General features: G+C 39.0%; 1 protein-coding gene across 4 annotated transcripts; it reads left to right on the top strand.

Annotated features, from left to right (window-relative positions):
- The first annotated feature begins 3777 nt into the window (after window positions 1–3777).
- sytl1 (synaptotagmin-like 1) lies at window positions 3778–21249 on the top strand. Of its 4 annotated transcripts, none has more exons than XM_036566521.1 (15): window positions 3778–4152; window positions 7094–7241; window positions 7867–8009; window positions 8158–8311; window positions 8683–8725; window positions 8818–8854; window positions 9006–9067; window positions 9322–9411; window positions 9587–9753; window positions 13650–13752; window positions 14345–14506; window positions 14909–14987; window positions 15115–15214; window positions 15380–15573; window positions 19167–21249. In XM_036566521.1, exons 2-15 carry the CDS (start codon window positions 7123–7125, stop codon window positions 19307–19309), a joined length of 1596 nt encoding a protein of 531 aa, XP_036422414.1. In that variant the 5' UTR covers window positions 3778–4152; window positions 7094–7122; the 3' UTR covers window positions 19310–21249. The 4 variants fall into 4 exon arrangements, with proteins under 4 accessions (XP_036422414.1, XP_036422413.1, XP_036422412.1 ...); XM_036566520.1 differs by having other exon boundaries at window positions 7112–7241; window positions 8815–8854; window positions 19167–21247; XM_036566519.1 differs by having other exon boundaries at window positions 7097–7241; window positions 8815–8854; window positions 19167–21246.
- Window positions 21250–21600: the final 351 nt, after the last annotated feature.

The following is a 21600-nucleotide window of genomic DNA, read 5'->3' as shown; positions in this document are numbered from 1 at the left end:
GATAGATAGATAGATAGATAGATTAAAGGTACATTAGTCAAGATTCAAGACACTAAACTTTTTGTGGTAAAGTAGATGAACAACAATAACACTGGACCTCCTGTTCTTGCCCATTAACACAAAGCATGGCCCTAGACCTGACGGCGTCCAGTGTCGAGTTCACTTACAGTTTGCTAGCATTATCAAGGATTGTCATTGCTTCATTTCCTAGCAATGGTAGGCTGTGTATTAGACGTATTGCCTTTCTTCGTTATTTAGATATAGATAATAAAAAGTAATAAAAGTATGGTATTATGCTATTGTTGCTTGCGAGGAGATCAAAATACTTGAGATAGCTTACATCTCAGTAGAGCACACTGAGTGTGTTTATTTTTCATAGCTACACCATATGGCCAAAAGTATATGGACACCTATGTATCGTGCCCATATGAGCGTGTTGGACATTGCATTCCAAAACCATGGAGACTAATATGGAGTTGCTCCCCCCTCCTTTGCAGCTATAACAGCCTGCACTATTCTGGAAGGTCTTCCGCAACATTTTGGAGCGCATCTGTGGGAATGTGTGCCCATTCTGTCAAAAGAGCATTTGTGAGGTCAGGCAGAGATATTGGGCGAGAAGGTCTGGCTCACAATCAATGTTTCAATCCATCCCAAAGTTGTTCAGTGGGGTTGAGGTGAGGGCTGTGTGTGGGCCAGCAGAGTTCCCCTCTTCCTCAAATAGTTGCCACAAGGTTGGAAGCATATAATTGTCTGCAATGTTTTTGTGCCCCCTAAAAAGTGATGTGTTCAATAACAACACACTTACTTGTGTTACATGTTATAACATTTTTTGTGTGCGTGTGTTTTCTGTTCATTCTGTGTTAAGTTTGGTTCTTTTTGCTGAAGTTGCTTCCAGATGCAGTTTGGGACTCTGTAGAGAGTGATGCAACAGAGGACACTGATTTTTACATGCTTCAGTAGTCAGTGGCTCACTCAGAGAGTTTGTGTGGCCTACTGCTTCATGGCTGAGCTGTTGTTACTCCTAGACACTTCCATTTCAAAATAATAGCACTTAAAGCTGACAGGGGCAGATCTAGCAGGACAGAAATTTCAAAAACTGACTTCTGGCAAAAGTGGCATCCTGTGACAGTGCCACGTGTAAAGTAATTCAGCTCTTCAGTATGACCCATTGCCCTACTGCCAATGTTTGTCTATTGAGATTGCATATTGCATTAAGTATATGCAAGCACATGGCTATATGCTTAAATCTTATTTACCTGTTAGCAATGGATGTAGCTGAAACACCTGAACTCAATAATTAGAAGGGGTGTCCACATACTATAGTATACTGACTATATAGTGTAAAACAACAATTTCCCAAGATACAATAATAGTGAAAACCATGGGTATATACTACTGCATCTCAGGGGGTTGTGTTTGCTTTCAGAAACATAGCTAAAAGGTACATGCATCAAGAGAGGACTACAATACTCTTCAATACCCCCCTTGGCAAAGTATTGATTCATTCAACTTTGTAAACTATTGACATACCATTACAATTAACTTATTCAGAGAGACTTTTCATCTAATCTGTGATGGTTGCTTATTTAAAAGGGCATCTTTACCAGGTTCTCTGAGTAATAAAGATTTACCTACTTGATTTGATATGTAAAGTCAGCAATTCAAACAGCCCAACACTTTATACATATTCCGTTTACATATATGTCCAGAAGGAACGTTACTAATTCTGTGTTCATTCCCTTCACATGTAATAATTCCATCTTTAAAAACATTTGCCAGTGTTGATTCTTGTTGTTAGGTTTTTGGCAGCACAGTGTGTTTTGCCCCCAGAGTACTAGAACCTGGTGGTACAGGTTGCTAACCGGATTCTGCTATGTTTTCTTTGCCCTGCAGACAGATAAGCGGGTGGAATAATGATGCATTGGGAAGTGTCTTAGAAAATGACTGACAGGAGGTCAATGGAAACACAGATGGGTTTTCAAACTGGGTTTCTCAGGCACAGCATTCACTTGTACTGACACCATGGCTAAAATTATTGTTTTTAAATCATGTTCTACATATTTTCCAGGTTATTTGTACTACCAAGAAAATAAAAATAAAACAGAATAAATTGCCTGATACACCTTTAATAGACAGTTTGTCCCTCTTTGCTGCAGTAACAGCCTCTACTATGCTGAGAAGGCTTTACACTAGATGTTGAAACATTGATTGTTCATTGAGGGTTTGATTGCGTTAGTGAGGTCCAGATTAGTTCTGGATCACAAGCACCACTCTACCGCAGATGTATTAGATGAGACTCCTTTACTCCAGAGAACGCAGTTCCACTGCTGTACAGTCCAGTGTTGGGGGCTCTAGCGAGTGAATGTGCACTGGGTGCTTTCAGCAGTGCTGCTCTGTAAGCTACACTGTGAATACGGCAATTCAGTAGTTAGATACATTAACTTTCAACAGTTAGTCAGCTATAATAACTTATCACGCTCATTTCTTGTTATAGTTGAATATATGCATGTGGTGTAGGTTACCTTATACAGTGCCGTCTGGCTCGCTGTCTAATCATTAGACCAGGGAAGCCACGTGCGGCTTTTTTACTGCCCTGTTGTTACTCCACAGCAGATTTAGATTTTTAGGCAATAATAAAATAATCCACGTTTGCAGTAAAATAAAGCTTTGCTGAGCATTCTAACGCACAGTTCCAACACAGATTTTACAATAAATGGTTATAAACGCTGCAATTAATGTACAACCGCTAGTTTATATAATATTTTACCGACCTTTGACCCTGAAGATCGGCGCGCCGACTGCTGGTCGCCATAGCAACGCAGACATTCTCGCGTAGCTATTAGCAACGAAAGGGCAAAGAAAAGAAAGATGACTACAAGACGAACATCGATAATTTAGAGACAAACTGACAGACTCTTTTATATTTAAAAGCACTCTAGCTGGTTTCCTGCTACGTTTAATCTGCAACGAGAAACTGACAAAAACAAAAAGTGGCAAAGCTCAAGTCAGTTTCTCGTTCGTCAGCTTCTTGTTCGAATTTCCCCGTTCGAATTTTACCTTCTGTGGCCTGTCTGTGTAAAATGTTTTGCTAGTGTTATCACTGTGAACTAAACAAAAGTGATGGATTTAATTACATGATTCAAACACATCCTTCCTCATGAATCACTAAAAAATGTTAGCAACATCAACACAGTTTTGCCTTTAAGTTTACTTTTGTAGTTTGCAGTAGTTGTATTGGTGTAATATCCCTGCTGAAACAAAGACTGCTAGGACCATCAGGATTACAACCTGCTGGTTTTGTTTTCTAATGAGAATTGGCTTAGTGGTTACCATTAGAGACCATTGGTTTCCTGTAGAACACTTTTAGATCCCATTAGGAAACCATCAGATGCATCTGGACTCAGAACACCTGCCAGTTAGAATCCTTTACACCGTGATATCAGCCCATCAGGAAAACACATAATACCAATAATGACTACTGGACACCACCAAGAACCAACAGAGACTTTTAATGACTTCTATGATTTTTTTTTCAGCAGGGATTTTCATTTGGAAATGGTGGACAGATTTAGTTATTTACAGAGAAAAAAAACACCAGTTTGTATGTAATGTTAATGCAGTAAACTTTTTTTTCTAGCAGTGTGCCACCCCAGTAAATCTCAGGGTCCTACCTGGCCACCCTATTCTGAAAGCTCGGCATGTGTGACCATGTGGCTCATGTGTGACCATGTGTCCCATTCTACTGGTAAGACTTTTCTATGGAGATTACGTAAGCTGTGTGTGCACGCCTGTGTCAGCAAGGGAGCACCTTCGGTAGCTGAATTTACTAATTTCATATTACAAGCGGAGTCAACAAACTTTAGGACAAGTAGTGTAGACAGAGAGACTGAGAGAGCGAGAGATGAATGAGTTAAACATGAGACGTGAAGTGAATTGATGAATAGCAAATAGCCTTCCCATGCAACGCTCTGGGATCCGGTTCAGTTTTTGCACCGTGCCTAGAGGGCGGGCTCGCGGGGCGCTAATGCAGCCAGTTCAGGCAGAAGCAGGAGTGCAGCGCTGCTGCCCGCTTCAGCTTCAGCTCCAGCCGCGGAAAACTTTGTGCAAACTCCAAAAGAGGCCATCAAATGGGACACCTTAAATGACGTGAAGGTAACTGTAATAATGTTTTTGTGTCTTAACTCTGCACTGTGCTGTTGGCTTTGTCTGCGTCGCTGAAGTGAAGGAGTCAGAGAAACAGGTGCGTCTCGCTCACTTTTTTGTTCTCTCCGCAACCGAAAAGCAGGAGATTAGCCATGTGTACTTATGACTGAGGAGAATGTAAACGTGTATAACACACGATACGCGAGAAAAGTTGCACGAAAGCCATGACCCAAAACTCAGATGGTTTGTGAGTGCTGGTCTTTGCATCCAGTTCTTCTACTTTGTCGAGTTTGGTGACTCCAGCTGTAAGTGTGGAGCTTTTCTTCGAGCTCTAAAACAGTATTTGCTGACTTGTTGAATTTGTGTGAAAAAGAGAGCCATTGGCCTCCACAGGCTGCTGTTGTTTGTTTACTCTTGTTGTCGGTGCGCGTGCTCGTGCGCGCTCTCTGCTGTCAGCATCGTTAGTTAACCACAGTTTTCCTCTTTTATTAGGCCATATTTTACCAGATTAACCAGACCGTGGTTCCATCTTACCTCTACTTACCTTTATGATGGTCATAGCTACTTATTTTGTTGCTGCAGAAGTGAGCAGCGGAGCCTAAAACTATATTAAAATATTTTTAACATGCTTTATTGAACATTGTATAGTGTAAGCCTACATAGAAGGGGACTGACAACTGAGGGCACAAGAGTCACACAGAGAAAACTGTATTCAAGTAGTTTTGCTATTTCTGGAACAGAATGACTCGAGTAGAAGTGAAGGTAGCTACCAAGAAACTTGAGTATGAGTAAAAGAGTAAAAAGTCTACTGAGTGCTCTTTACAACTGAGTGGAATTTCTTAGTACATCCAGCATCTATCAGCACATGAACCCAAGTTTGTTAGGTCATGTTTTTTTACTTTTTGGGATTGTTTTGGTCTAAAATAAAACAACAAAGCTCACAAGTACACTGTGAAAGGAAGGAGTCAGTGGTTGGTTTAAAGTGTTTCTGATATTTCGACTGGTGAAAAGTGTTACTTTGTGTAAACTAAAATTTAGCTTTCTTCATTTAAATCAGTCAGTTTATTTGACTTGAATAAAATAATTTGAACTGCTTCTTGCCAGATGAAGTACATGTTTTGGGCTGAATGTTTATAGTGTAAGAGCAACAGCAAAGCAGTCCAGCTGCTGGGTGTGTTTGCTTTAAATGGCCAGATCTGGAGAAAAAGTTCAGAAAATGTTCTCAACTGACCACTCAGATTTCCCTAATACTTTCAAAAAATGTTGACATTATGCCCAATAAATAGTGCACAACATTCTTTATCATTATTATACTTCTGATATACAGATGCTTGGACATGTGGGCTTGAACTTAATAAATGTGCTCTTTTTTGCTTTAAAATGAGTGCTATTAAAAAAGTACAAAATTTGCTAAGTTGATACTTTACATGCTAGATGCATGTAATGTTCAGGGATTCAGTTATTTTGAATTCAGTACCGAACAGGAGATACAGGCATGCATAATTGCCATTTCATGGATTCCTGGAAATTTACCATAAATAAATAAATAAATAAATAAAACAAGGTGCATTGAAGCTTAGTCTACAAGTAATAAAGGTTTCTCATTTGTAAGCCATTACAATAATAAAAAAAACAGTCACACTTTAGTTCATACAGCACATTTCAACACATGTGAAAGCATATTTCAGTGATCAAATGTACCCAGTATGTAGTTGGTATTAAGAGCCAAAACATTTTTATTGAACTTCCTTGTTTTCAGACATATTACGTACTGTACAATTACAAAACAGGATTAGATATCTGATATGTATCTGCCTTTCAACATCGGAGGAGGAACTGCTGCATCAGAGGAGGAACAAGAACAATTAACATTGATGCATTCTCATGGTCCCTCTAATACAGTTTGTCTAGGACAGAGGGTCTCATGCCCCACGTATATAATCATATTACAAATCAATTAAAGAGTAAGACCATCTGATTAAACAGATGGAATCAGGTGTGCATCTACTTGAGCTGAATAACCTGCTGCTACAACAGCCCTTTGTGGATAAGATTGGTGACCCCTGGTATAACTGGTCATTACGGAAATTTCTAGAATATACCTTAATAGATTATTTTGGCATAAAATATATATTTGCTACCTAAAACAGTTTTGTGATTGTATAGTGTGTAGTGTGTCTGCGTTATACATTTCTGTCTTTTGTAAAACAAGGTATATTTGATACTTCAGTAAATATATGTTCAGTCAAAATGCCTACATTATATGGTTCATTGGTTAATTAAAATTTGCTCTTACCAATAGTAAAAAAAAATGAATACCATCGGTAGGGAAATAATCTCTGACAATATTTCATGCATTTAGCATCAGTGCTTCAAAAGCAAATCTGAAATGGTCAGTTGAGCGGCCTGCTGTGACTTCACATGGATTGACCTTGCTGTCTCTAGCAAAATAGAATGAATTAAACTAAATATTAGTAATATGTACGTGAAAGAGTAAAATGGAAGAGAGTGAAAAATACATTCCTTTTATTGCAAATGAAGGATTTTGTTCCAATCTACTTTTCTAACCATTATTTTGACTGTTCTGGTTTTGTGTAAAACTGAACGTGTATATTAGTTTTGTAACTACGACATCCTCAGAGTTCTTCCTCTCAAGTTTCCAGTGTTTTTAATGACATTTATAATCACTATGTAAACTAGTACAACATATATCAGCTTTTTCGTAGTAAAGATCTGAATGAAAGGGAGAGCAGCGGAGTGTTTGCATGTGTAAATCTGGGTGTCCAGGTAGGCTTTGTAATTCAAACTCAGCTCCACCCTTAACACTCAGGTGTGGTCTTTGAAAAATCTCTGCTTTTTTAGTCCAGTAAAATCACATTGAACAGTGAAAGGTTAGTGATTTTAAAATTGTGTCTACTAATTATTGCTGCTTTTTCTGATGTTCCTAAAGCAGTGTTTGTTGTGCAAGGTGAGTTCATTATGGAGGAAGAATCTGCTCAGCTGGATTTGAGTCACCTGACTGAGGTGGAACAAACCATGATTTTAAACGTGTTGCTGAGGGATGCTGAGTTACGCCAACGAGAGGAGGGTCGGATCAGGTGTGTGTGTGTGTGTGTATAAATGTGTGTGTGTGCATGTGATAGAGCGGTGTTTCCCATTTGTTGGCTATACAAGGCGACCCTGGTCAGATGACATGTTTTGTTGATTTTGTAATAAGAGAACACATAAAAGAAATAAGAAAATAAGATAACACATCCTTCTACACATTTTAATGCACAATTACTGTTTATTTGCAACATATTGGAAAAAAAAACAACATGAAATGTCGCCCATGCAAACATTATGGATGCAAATTTCATATTTTATACTTTACTTTTTCCAATATGTTGAATTCTGCATATAAACACTTAAAACATGCAGGGCAGTGGTTCTCCAAGACCAGGATTGAGAACCACTGTCTTATTTAAAAACAAAAGAGAAAAAGAATACTGAGAGGAGTTTAAATATCCATAAATATTAGAATACCACCCCCTGGGCCCACAATGCTCCACCCAAGTTTCTATCAGACTTATGGGAAGTACTGGAGAGCATGTTTATACTGTTGATTTGTTGAATGTTATACAGGGTTGTAAATCAGGGGGATTAGAGAGGAAGTAAGTTTGTTTTAAATGTGTGTGTTATTATGTGTCTGTGTAATATGTGTGTGTGTATGTGTGTGTTCAGCAAGCTACAGCAAGTGGAGTCAGACCCTGTGCGTCTGCGCTCCCTCAGTGGTTCGTGGTTTAATGAAGAGTGTGCCAAGCGCTATCAAAACAGAGGGGCCGATATCGTCCATGCCTCCATACGACGCAAAAAGCGGGGCAAAGGTCATATTATCTCTTACTGATCATTTACATCATATGTGAAAAAGGGCTCATATTCTAGGCCATATTCTACTCCAGTTTTACACCTGATTGCTGTTTATACTCACTGACTCCTTCTTGGCATATTTACAGTGTATTCTCCATTCTGTAGATATGCTTGCGATGTCAGTGTTTGAGGATCAGAAAGAACAGAATTTGACTGAGAAGCAGGAAGAAAGCACAGAAGAGAACACAGCTGATCTGAAAGATACAGAAAAAACAGAAGATGAAGCAGAAAGGGAAACAGGCGAAGAAAAAAGAGACAGGTTGGTGCAGCCTTATCTGTTAGTCTGTTTTGGGTTATTATATCAGATCACTGGAGTTCAGCAGCATCTTTTTCAAAATAAATATTCATTGGTTTTAATATTAATGAACTTAAATGAAACAGTGAAGTCATCACAGTCTAAAAGTCCTGTTTGACTTGGATTAGTTTTACCTGAGAGGTAATGTAATGTACTGACAAGATCTGTGACTTTATTCCAGTATGAATCTGCGAACTCTGCAGTTTTATTGACCTTCTTTAATTCTTTGAACCTGGAGTTTCTTCAGTAATAATAGTTTCTTTCAATCAAAATCATCAAAAACATCTCAGTATCTCAGCTAACTTTAACTAATTTCTCTACAATCCCAACCTCAGCGTGGCCCCTGAACCACGGCCCAGGACGAAACACGTCCCCAAGGTCAGTTTGACTGGTGTTGTATACGTATGATCAAGAATGGTGGCATGAAGTATTTATATGTTTTTACATTTCATTTATTTTTTCTTCAGAAGAATGCAGAGAACACAGAAGGTAGTTCAGGATTTGAAGGTAAGCTCTGTATCTGTTTTGGAAATCACACACAACAGTGATTGAGCATAAAACAAGGAATAGATTGTAAAGGGAATAGTTCCTGTTATACTCTTTATATTCCGTTCTCAACCTCCCTGCTTTATCCTTCCTCTCTGCCCTGCTGTCTCAGGAAGTGTTGAAGGTTCAGAGGTTGTAGATGGAGTACTGCAGAACACATTGCCGTCGCTGCAGGTATGTTCAACACACATATTGTTACCGTCGAAATTTTGTATCATTATTGTCGAAGCAAAAGTGTATTTGTAATTTTAAAATGTGTTAAAGTAAAGAGATTGTATATTTTTCATGTAATTGTGGACCATTTTATTGGTCCTTTCATCATGAAATGTACTGCTGGTGTTTTCAAATCCACTTCTGATTTAGGTGCTGTATTGTGTAATGTACAGCATATTCTAAAAGTTGAATAATTTGGATGTGTGTGTCTGTAGGTGGACTCAGAGGGTGATATCGACTCTGGCAGCACTGAACTGGACGACACTAGATTCGGCTCAGTTAACAGCTTGCACTCCAATCACATGGTACGTTGCACATACACACATATATTTATCTACGCCCATGAGCAACAACACTGACAATGAGTTGGACTTCTAATACTGGCTCAGACATCTCTGTCCATATCACACAGTATGTGCAGTACCTTTGAATCTGAATCTGTGAGTTAGTGCTAACTTTAGTTGACTGTGTTTGTGGCAGATGAGTGGAAGCCTGATGAGTCTGTACAGTGTGGGGGATTTTGGAGGTGTTACCGTGACTGGGAGGATTCAGTTCTCTCTTTATTATGACCCAAAAAGGGAGGAACTTCATGTCCATGTGTGTCGATGTCAGGATTTGGCTCCAGCGCGCAACAACCGCTCTGACCCGTAAGTATACCCGTAAGACTTCCATGCATAGTGTATTATAATTACTGCACTTAGTGCTGGGCGTTTTTCACGATTAATTCGGTTAACATTTTCATATGATGTTAGAAATGTGACAATCGAGTTTGTACATGTTTACATTGCTTGTACTTTAATTAAAATACCAACAAAACTATTCAAATTTTCAAGACGTACGAGAAACGCATCTTAAATAAAAAAAAACAAAACGCTGCCTCGCACAGGTCTGTGCAGTGACCTCAGCCGCGTGCGATAGAAAACAAAAACACAAACACTCTAAGATGGAGGCAGGCGGCGCTTCAGAGGAGTGAACTTGTACCAAAGAAAGGTGGAGACATCAGTTCAGTGGTGTGGAAAAGTGTAAGTTGTGTCGAAAGACAGTTGCAACCAAATTTAGCAGTACGACAAATCTGTTCCAGCCCTTATGACACAAACGCCCAATGGATTGGGAGCAATGAGTGAAACAACGCGATGAAAATGAGTGAGTTTTCAGTGCAACAGGGCACGTTGTTAAGGCCTTAACACTTCTTGCGAAACTAAATTCTCAAGGGTTATGCGAAGCCGAAAGCGCCTTAGCGAGATTATAAGATCGCGTACTTTCTGCGGTTTCGTGTTGCCTGTCGCGGATGCTCCGGACTGCTGGAAAACGATTCTTTCACAGTTCTAACTATGGCGACATTTGAGTTGAGACTACCGCCACCATTTAAGGTGGAACGGGGAAATTCAAACAAGAAGCTGGTGAATAGAAAGCCAACTTCAGCCTCGTCCTCTTGTGAACCTAAATATAAGATAACCTGTATGTTTTGGTGCTGAGTACTAGTAAACACTACCGAATAGTAGACTTAATATCTTACATTTATGAGATATTCATTGTTTATTTAACAAATGCGTGTTTCACACTGAAATATTAGCGTGTCTGCCGAAGCTGAAGCTCCTCAAAGTTGTCCATCTTTGTTTAAAGGCACGCCTCTTTTTTTACTGACCAATCAAAGGCTTTGTTGCATAGCGTCTTCGTCCACGGAGTTCGCCCAGCTGCCATGTGCGCGACACGGCGAACGAAGCCTCCGCGCGACGCCTGCGGTTGTGCGTTTTCTCTGCAATTACGGCACATTGTTCACTGAACGTCGTCTCCGCAAGAAGCCTCCTGAGGCCTTTACCTTTCAAATGGCGTCTCTCAAGCCTGAAACAGTAGATAGGCTTGTGTTCCGTTCAAGAAACCTGTGTAAAGAAGTAAAGAACTTTGAGGTTTGCACTTTTCTTAATCTACGGTCTTGCTTGCACATTATTTGAAGTGAGAGTTGCTTGTGAGCTTTAAGGAAGCTGCTTGCTATTCCTAAAAGAATATCACTAATTAAAATGGTTCTTTTATGTTTTAATTATTGCTATTTTTTTTGTTACAGATTTTGTTGTGCTTGCACAGTCCCTTGAAAGGATATTTAATAGTAACCACTATTTGCACAATTTAATAATTATAGGTGGTGCTGTTACTATGTTTTGCAAAAAAGAAATTGTCTTTTTCTAATGGCATTATGCAAGAACCATCCCAACCGGAATTGAGAATCATTCATAAATTTGAAAATAATCGAGATTTTGCTTTTTTGCAATATCGCCCAGCCCTAACTGCACTCTGCGTGCAATGAATAGTGTGTTGACTGCAATATAGTTAAAGCACTTAAGTTCAAAATGTTATTCACTGTATTTTATCATTTTACTTTACTATCATCATTATTGCCATTATAATTAGTAGTAGAAGCAATAGTGTTTTACACTGTTATAATTTATTAGTATTATTTTAGCTATTTGATGTATTGTTACAGTCAGGATGTTTGGATGTTTATGCAGAGGGGTTATGTTAGTAGTGTGCGGTTTGAATAGAAATTATATCGCAGTAAAAGTGTAATTAGTATCTTTTCACATATACTCACTTTGTAAGGAACACCTGTACACCTACTCATTCGTGCATGAGCAGAAAAGCATCTCATTATGGACAGCACATCGGGTTCCACTTTTGTCTGCCAAGAACAGAAAGCTGAGGCTGCAGTGGGCTCAGGCTCACCAGAACTGGACAGTTGAAGACTGGAAACACAGACACACAGATGGTAGGATCAGAATTTGGCAGCAACAGCAAGTGTCAACAATCCAGAATGGTGGAGGTGGTGTAATGGTGTGGAGAATGTTTTTTGGCACATTTTGGGCCCATGATTACCATTCAATCATCACTTGAATGCCACAGCATATTTTTGTATTGTTGCTGAACAAGTGCCTCCCTTCATGGCCATAATTTACCCCTCCTCTAATGGCTACTTCCTGCATGATAATGCACCATGTCACAAAGCCAAAGTCATCTTGATATGGTTTCATGAACATGACAACAAGTTCAGTGTTCTTTAGCCTTCCCGGTCACCAGATCTGAATCCAATAGAATACCTTTGGAATGTGGTAGAATGGGACATTTGCAGCATGAAAGTGCACCTGAAATTGCATGGTTCAGTCATGTCAGAATCTGAAAAGAATGTTGAATCTTGTGGAATCCATGCCACAAAGAATTGAGACTGTATTGAGAGCGGGACTGTTTTGAGGGCAAAGGGTGGCCCTATCCCATATTAGTATAGTGTTCCTAATAAAGTGCCTAAAATGCAAATATTGTCATTTATTAATTAAATCTTTTGCATTTTTTACTGTGCAAAATAGTAAAAACTGAATAATATATAGATGAAGCTATGTCAGCAGTGCTTTTTAATTCTAGCATGCAGCAGCTTCTCTGGGCCTGGCAAAAATGCTAAGTGTTTCACATCCTAATTTCTTAATTCTTTCCTAATTTCTTTTGTCCCATACATGTGTCTAAGAAACTTGTGCTTATATCTACGACTGTCAGACACTGGTAAATATTGCAAGTCTTGCACACTATCAGTACCTGTTGGTCTTTGGCTTATTGCCAACATCAAGCCCTGACACTGCAGTGGTGTGTGCTAACCAAGTGAGACCTGCACTGCATATGGTGCGAGAGGAAATAGAAGCAGTCGGGTGTCAAGTCAAAGTCAAGTCAAGTCAAAGTTTATTTATATAGCGCTTTTTACAACAGGTGTTGTCACAAAGCAGCTTTACAGAAAAATCCAGGTCCGAGCCCCCATGAGCAAGCCAATGGTGACAGTGGCAAGGAAAAACTCGCTAAGAGCAAGAGGAAGAAACCTTGAGAGGAGCCAAGACTCAAAAGGGGAACCCATCCTCTGGTCGACACCGGATAGCAAACAGCATTATTATAAAATGTTATAATACAAAATGGGGAAAACAGGTGGAGCAATGGTTAATTAGATTAGTTTTAGTTTATGCAGCAGCAGCAACATCATCAGGAGGGTCAGTTCATGAGGGTGAGGTTTGCACAGCGTTGTACAGCATGAAGCTCAATGGTGGTCAAACCGGTCCCGAAGGCTGGCGAGCAGTGGGCACCCGATCAAGGCAGAAGAAGCAACAGCATCAGACCGCACAGGATGGGGAGTTGTTCACTCCCCATGCTACACTTAAGGCTATCCCCAGGAGACCGGCCATTCCCTTCATATTTCTCTTTTATGTCTGCTGCCTTGAAAACTGGACTACCTCAGACTGCTACTGATTACAAAGTGGGATGTGGTGAAGGTATACCCGTATTCATACAATACTAGGTTTTGTGTTTTACCTATGTCTCCCAAGTAGTAACAAAGTACACTAACGTCACTAGATTTAGCTCATGTTACCATTAGTGTATGATTAGCACAGCAAATGCTAACAAGTACTTGCTCTAGTGCACAAACTCAAATTACCGACCACACAACACTGTGGAGTACGTCAGCATATTACCAGGTGCTGTCAGGGCTGTTCATTATGTCTTTGCTGATCCATTGCAGGTATGTGAAAGTGTACCTTCTCCCAGACAACACATCTCGCAGTAAAAGGAAGACTTCAGTAAAGAGGAAAACCCTAAATCCTGTGTACGATGAAACACTTAAAGTAAGAAACCACTATAGTTATAGCTGCTGCAGAATACATTATATGAAAGATATAAAACATTTTGAAATTTACTTGTTATAATGTAACAAATCATATTGTGCTTGAAATATTACAAATATTTGAAGTTGGCCAAAAAGAGTACCTTTATTAGAAATGAAGATGTCTGGGACTTGCCATAACAGTGACATATTCATCAAGGACTTTGTATTTCTAAATAGCACATTTACAGCTTTTTGTCATGGAGTGAAGATGCCAGTATTGTATATTTTTCAGTACTTATTGCAATGTTATATATATATATATATATATATATATTTATATATATATATATATATATATATTGCAATAGATACTGAACAATATACAATACTGGCATCTTCACTCCATGAAAAAAAGCGTTGGGTAAAAATTTGAGGATGAATGGATCTATAGCGATGTTCCAAAATTGCTTGGAATAAAATCCCTTTTCATTAATCATTTTAATTAACTTCCATTAAAGCAAAGTTTTGCCCTCTCCTGCAAAGTTGCCAGATAGTTGTTTTTCTTTGACAGCAACGATATATAATTGACAACCACACTGATCTTTTCCCAGTATAAAGTGCGCAATTCGGAGCTGCAGGCACGTGTGCTGAGCGTGTCTGTGTGGCATTTGGAGCGTGTGAGGAGGAACCTGTTCCTGGGGGAGGTGGAGGTGGGGCTTGCTCAGTGGGACTGGGGGCGGAATCAACCTACCTGGTATCCCCTCCAGCCCAGGGTGAGTCACTTACAAATACCCTAAAGCAGAACAAAATAGTTAAAGCAATATATCACCCTTCCAGCTTTTTCCATGTGGTATCTTCATCAGTTACATCAGATTAGATTACTTATTATTACTTATTTACTGTACAACATTAACATCATGTATTTTGTTGTGCTGCCTGAACAGACACCTAACAACTATCTCCTTTCTTTTAACATTGCATGTCATTCTGTTTATTTTATTATTTTTCTGCCTTTGATGTTTTTTGCTTTACGGCAAGAAAAATATCAATACATGCCTGTGCAGCTTATGATCACATAATGACCAAACCTTTTGATTCTGAGATCAGTGAAAACTGTCAAATTGTTTGTCTGAGCATATTTATTGGACTGCTTTTTCTCTCTCACTCTGTCACAGGTACAAATCAATCCTGATGCTATCATCAGCAGAGGAACCGTCTTATTTTCACTGAAATTTGTACCTGCCGGCTCTGAAGGTCACTGCATAGCCACACAAACAGAGATAGAGATATATATACAATAATAATAATAAACACTTACTTTAAATACATTACATCCTGTATGTACATGTGTGTTGATCTTTTTGTGAATGTGTGGTCATAGGAGGAGGGTATCCTCTGACTGGTGAGCTACATATTTGGCTGAGGGAGGTCATTGGACTCCTTCCTCCAAAGCGTGGCGTTCCTAACACCTATGTGAAAAGGTACATATAAACATTCACAATCAGATGCAGAAAAATCATGAAATACATCAGTAACACTGACCATGTGCGCTCTGTAATGTGGTCTTTATCTGCAAATCATTACGTTGTAAATGCATTCATGTTTGCACCCAAAAGCAAGTACATATGTGCATATGGTGTGTGCAGTGTAGTTTTGCCAGATGAGACCAGCGTTAGCGGTCAGCAGACACGGGTGGTCCGTGGCTCAGTCAGTCCTGTGTTCAACCACACGATGGTGTATGACGGCCTTCAGCCCAGTGACCTCACACAGACATGCACAGAGATCACTGTGTGGAACTCCTCCAACTGCCTGGGAGGAGTGCGCCTCAGCATAGGCTCAGGTAAATTTTTCATTTAGGTCCACACGTTAAAATACGCAATAAAAAAAACAAAAAAACACTCTTATCAGATGCATTAATTGTCCAGTGATGCATAAACCAGTGACTGTGTCAGCAATAGTTACACAACAGTACAAAGCAAAACAGAGATTTTATGAATAAATAAAGCATTTTTTTTTCTCCAAATACATCAGCTTCTAATTATTGCAGATATGGAGTAATATTTTGCTTTCATTTTTGTGAAACCAAAGTTTTCAAAAACCCATAATGACCAAGCTATGTACACCAAGGCTTCCAAATATAAATACACGGAAAAATACAGTACATTCCAGAATTACAGAAATTGTACTGGTAAAATAATAATGATAAAAGTGATTTAGATAAAATTTTAGTTCAGTAAGCTTCCTCCACTGACATCTTAAAAGAACAATCTGCTTCTATTAAAAACACATTTTTTGGCTCTTCATCAGTAATTATAACTTTTGGAATTTTCCAAATGGAATGTTTTCAAAAAAGTTGGAACATGGTGCAAAATGTACAACCCCAATTCCAAGAAAGTTGGGATGCTGTGTAAAATGTAAATAAATGTAAATAGAAACAGAATGCAATGATTTGCAAGCCTCATAGACCCATATTTTATTCACAATAGAACGTAGAACACATATCAGATGTTGAAAGTGAGACATTTTACCGTTTCAAGACAAATATTAACTCATTTAGAACTTGATGGCAGCAGCGCATCTCATAAAAGTTGGGTCAGAGCCGTGTCTACCATTGTGTAGCGTCCCCTCTTCTTTTAACAGCAGTCTGTAAACGTCTGGTAAGTGAGGAGACCAATTGTTGGAGTTGTAGAAGAGGAATGTTGTCCCATTCTTGTCTGCTGTAGGATTCTAGCTGCTCAACAATCCTGGGTCTTCTTTGCTGGATTTTTCGTTTCATGATGCACCAAGTGTTTTCTATTGGTGAAAGGTCTGGACTGCAGGAAGGCCAGTTCAGCACCCAGACTCTTCTTCTGCGAAGCCATGCTGTTGTGATGGATGCAGTATGTGGTTTAACATTGTTTTGCTGAAATATGATCTTCCCTGAAAGAGACATTGTCTGGATGGGTGCATATGTTGTTCTAAAACACAACTATATACTGTTCAGCATTGATAGTGCCATTCCAGATGTGTAGGCTGTCCACGCCATAGGCACTAATGCAACCCCATACCAGAGATGCAGGTTTTTGAGCTGTGCACTGATAACAAGCTGGATGGCCCCTCTCCTCTTGAGTCCACAGGACACGGCGTCCGTGGTTTCCAAAGGAATTTCAAATTTTGATTCACCTGACCACAGAACAGTTTTCCATTTTGCCTCAGTCCATTTTAATTGAGCTTTGGCCCAGAGAAGATGGCAGCGTTTCTGGAGAGGCTCTGCCTCTCTGAAATGCTCCTTTTATACCCAGTCATGTGAGTTAGTGGCAAATTGCTCCTCCAGCTGTTTTTTATTAGTACAACTTACTTTTCCAGTCTTTTGTTGCCCCTGTCCCAACTTTTTTGAGATGCATTACTGCCATTAAGTTCGAAATGAGTTAAATTCACTCCATGAAGTTTCAAAAAATATGTGCCCATTTTGAATTTGATACCAGTAACACGTTTCGAAAAAATTGGGACAGGGGCATGTTTACCATGTTTACCAGGTTTTGCATGACCTCTTCTTTTAACAACACTCTGTAAGTGTTTGGGAACTGAGGAGACCAATTGTTGTAGTTTTGAAATGTTTTCCTGTTCTTGCTTGATATGATATAGGATTTCAGCTGCTCAGTATTTTCATTTCATAGTGCGCCAAAGGTTTTCAGTGGGTGACAGGTCTGGACTGCAGATAGGCCAGTTTAGCACCCAGACTCTTTTACTACAGAGCCATGCTGTTGTAATTCATGTAGAGTGTGGTTTGGCATTGACTTCCTGAAATAAGCAAGGCCTTCCCTGAAAAGATGTTATCTGTATGGCAGCATGGGACACTTTTCCACTTTGCCTCAGTCCATCTTAAATGAGCTCTGGCCCAGGGAAGGTGGTGGTGTTTCTAGATCATGTATATATACGGTGTCTTCTTTCCATGGTGTAGTTTTAACTTGCATTTGTGGATGCAGCAATGAACTGTGTTCACAGACAGTGGTTTTTGGAAGATCATGACCAGCCAATACTGGTTTTCAGCCTTATTCCTTCCATACAGAGATTTCTCTGGATTCTCTGAATCATTTAATGATATTATGTACCATAGATGATGGAATCCCCAAGTTCTATTTTATTTTATGTTGAGAAACGTCTTTCTTGAATCACTGCACTATTTGTCCACACTTTCTTTCGCAGAGTAATGAACCCCTCCTCATCTTTACTTCTGAAAGGCTCAGCCTCTCTGTGATGCTCTTTTTATACCCAGTCATGTTACTGACCTGTTGCCAGTTAACCTATTTAGTTGTAAGATGTTCCACCAGGTGTTTTTAGCCAGGCCTTTGTTTGCCCGTCCCAACTTTTGTGAAAAACGGCATATACATTTCAGAAACAATAAAATTTCTCAGTTTCAACATTCAATACGTTGTCTTTGTACTACGCTCCCAACTTTATTGGAAATGGGGTTGTACCAGTCAAAAGCTTGTAAGACTAGTATTTCAGTAACATAAAAAAAACAGGTAAAACGAAAAAAATATGTATGGAGATATGTATGGAGCAATATTATATATGAAATTGTCCTAATATGATGTTAGTACTATGCAACTTTGCAGGTTTCAAATAATGACTGAAAAAGCTATGTAACATCAAGAAAGTTATAATAAAATCAATATCCAGAAAGCCTCAAATTTTATAAGTGATCAAATCTAGATAATTTCCGTATATTGTATTTATTTGTATTATTATTCACCTCTTGTGCGCAAAATACTTGAAATATTCGAGGATGAAAATACTTGTTGGTGTCTAGTTTATAAAATTTTATAACATTTAAGTTATTATTGAATATAAAGTAACAAAAGTGATAAATGTGATGTGATCGCACACTTTTGAATAAATGTATTTATGTGTGTTTATACATACACACTCACATGCATTTTACACAGAATTTATTACATTACTGTGTGTGGCGTGCTCCAGCCCCCCGGGCCCCGATGGCGGCTGCGAGAGCCTGCCAGAAGGCGGGGCCCAAACATTGAGCGGCGACGAAGCCCAGCGAGGACGGCGGTGACGAGAAGGTGGAGCAGCGAGCTCTGTTCCCTCTCGGCTCGGGTGCTCGCAGCCTCCATCGGGGCCCGGGGAGCGGGCGCACGCCACTTTGTGTTCTGAATGAAATGCCTCCACATGAAAAATTGATTCTGAATGAGACGGCTAGTAAAAGCCAAAGCATTTATACATTTTTTCTAAGTGTTGTGCGCTACTTATTATCTGCATTCCCGAGCAACACTACCATCACAACACAGGTAACTGAGCAAAAAAGAAAAACGATTGATAAATCTTCATCAATAACTGAGGCAACGCACATCAAATTAAAACAATAAACCATAAATTAGTTCCATCTTTTCTGAGCCCATATGGGTGTTTGTAAATGTGTGTCTTTGTGCTCTTTAGGTGTGAGTTACGGTCAGACGGTTTGTTGGATGGACTCCACTGAAGAGGAGATAAGCGTGTGGAATACAGTCATTGGAAACCTAAACAGCTGGGTGGACGCTGTGCTGCCCATCAGAACCAACCTCCAGCTGTGCTCAGAGTAATCTGCCTCCGCAAGGCAGCTTCGTCCATGAAATCGAACAGTCCTGCAATTTCTCTTACATTTCCAGTGTAGTTCTTCTAAAAAGGGTTAAACATTTATTGGGACAGTCTAGTAGTCACTAAAGCATATTTGTGAAAGAATTTTCAATTAACATGGTTTAGGGATTAAGGCTAGTCTTCATATGTGACTGGAGAACTGGCCCTTAATTGGTCCCTTGTGTTTGAGATCTAACCAGAAACAGAGCAGATATGGTTATAAGTTTAAGGTCATTTAAGGTCAAGACCTGTTCACCACTGAAACAGTGATTTTGGCTTCTGTAGTCCTCTTGGTCAAAAGAACTTCAAACAAAACTTTAGCCTAATCATAAATCAGTGCCACACAAAAGGCCAGACTAAGCCCAGAACTAAAAAGCATTTCCAATGCAAGTTTCTTATTAATAGTAAAATTTAGAACTCACTTAGACTAAAAGCAAATACATTAAAGATAACAAAAACCTTAATACTGAATTAAATTTCACTGGTGGAAATACATTTTTAATTTTAAATAACATCCAGTTGTCAGAATATATGAAGACCAGCCTGGAGCTTTCAGTAATTATGAACCTCACAAATCTTAGTTTTATAGCATGAGATGAAAAACTTGGACTTCACTGAACAGCATCAAGTCTTAACAGCAATTAAATACAAATGTGCTCTAACAAGCTCTATGTTCTCTTTTTAAATGACGCAGCCTAAAGCACAATACTGGAGAGGTTTGGTTACTGTTTTATGTCTGTCTGTGTCTTGGTGTTACAGGGAAGTATTCTTAAAATGATAAAATGTAATTGAAAATATTGCACAATGTCTCTAGAACATGAGTAATATGATCTTTTGTCACAGTTTGTTACATTTCTACTTTGTTAAATGCTTTTGTATAAGTAGCTTTAGACATTATTGTCCGTTAAATTGTATAGATGATCACCATACATCTTAACACTGCTTCACCCCCTTTAGCTCCTCTTTGGGCACCACAGGTGTGCCTGGATTCAGGTTCAAGTCATCAGGTTGAAGACATTCCTGTCCATGTCTGGGATTCTTCGAGCAAGCACAGCATTCTGATTGATGGGCTTGCTCTCTAAGCCATTGCTATATGAAATGGAAGTCAGTCAGGTATCTGCAGGGTTAAATGTTCTCCTACAAGTGGACTTTCAGAAAGATGTGGTTGCTCATATGCTGGACTGGTGGTGCTGTTGTGCAATAATGGAAAGATCTTCCTTTTTATGCTCCACTTACTTTGGCCAGTGGCTAAATAAGGTATAGGGGATAAAAACTTCTTAAAAATTCCTGCTGAAAAAAACACAGAAAGCATTAAGTGTTTTTGTTGGTTCCTGGTGGTTTTGTAACGTGCTTTTCATGATGCTTTGATCACACAATATAAAGTATTCTAATGGTTTAACAGGTGTTTTGGGACTGATACCAGATGCACTTACCGGTTTTCTAGTGGGCTTTGAAGGTGTCCTATGGGAAACTAGCGGTCTCTGAGGGTAACCATTAAGCAAATTTCCATTAGGAAGCACAACTATTAGGTTTTCAGCAGGGACGCTAAAAAAGAAATAGTTGTTCTTATTATAATAACAGACTCAACACTTTTGTAACTGGCAAAGTAGTTCATGAAATAAATAGAGTTTTGATCATGTGTAATCAGTGTCTTTTGTATTGATCTGACAACTCGCTTTGTGTTGATTCTCATCAGTTATGTTACTTTTTGGGTCATCTTTTATTTAAGTGAAAGTTGCAGTAGTAGAGAATGATTTTTGTCTGGGTCTCAGGTCACATTTGAGAAACCCTATGAAATGTATCTGATTTTCATAATTAAAAATAAGGAGAGTGTTCATTGGCTGAGCTTAAGTTTTCATGATGAGGAGTCATATTTGATTTATTCATTGACAAGGTCAGTGGTGGTTATGTTATACATGCATTAGGTTGACAATGATTTAATTTTAACCCTTTAATATGGATCTTAAGACCAGGCAAACCTTAGACTGCTTGACATAAGGAAGTGCCCACTGAATAGTGCTGTTCTCTCTGTAATCAGCACAGATTTGGCCTTTAGACTGGCAACGGTCTAATAGGTGGGTTTATTTATTTTAATTCAGTGTAACAATTAAATAATATTGAATAGTTCACGACATAATAGTTAGGACGTTGCAGTGCTCCAGATTCCTCTAGTGATTTTGCAGATACACTAGTCCAGTGTTTACCTGGAAATAAAAGCCTCTCATCTTAGGTTTCAACAAATCTCAGCCAAGATTTC

Source organism: Colossoma macropomum, unplaced genomic scaffold (genome assembly GCF_904425465.1).
Source record: "Colossoma macropomum unplaced genomic scaffold, Colossoma_macropomum, whole genome shotgun sequence".
Lineage (NCBI taxonomy): Eukaryota > Metazoa > Chordata > Actinopteri > Characiformes > Serrasalmidae > Colossoma > Colossoma macropomum.
This window is presented reverse-complemented; position numbering and strand designations above follow the sequence as displayed.

Bases quoted from the DNA above. Each gene is read 5' to 3' on its own strand.
- sytl1 (XM_036566520.1), top strand. From the start codon at position 7,123: ATGGAGGAAGAATCTGCTCAGCTGGATTTGAGTCACCTGACTGAGGTG. The intron at 9,068-9,321 runs GTATGTTCAACA...GTGTGTCTGTAG, and splicing joins ACACATTGCCGTCGCTGCAG to GTGGACTCAGAGGGTGATAT. The intron at 14,507-14,908 runs GTGAGTCACTTA...ACTCTGTCACAG, and splicing joins GGTATCCCCTCCAGCCCAGG to GTACAAATCAATCCTGATGC.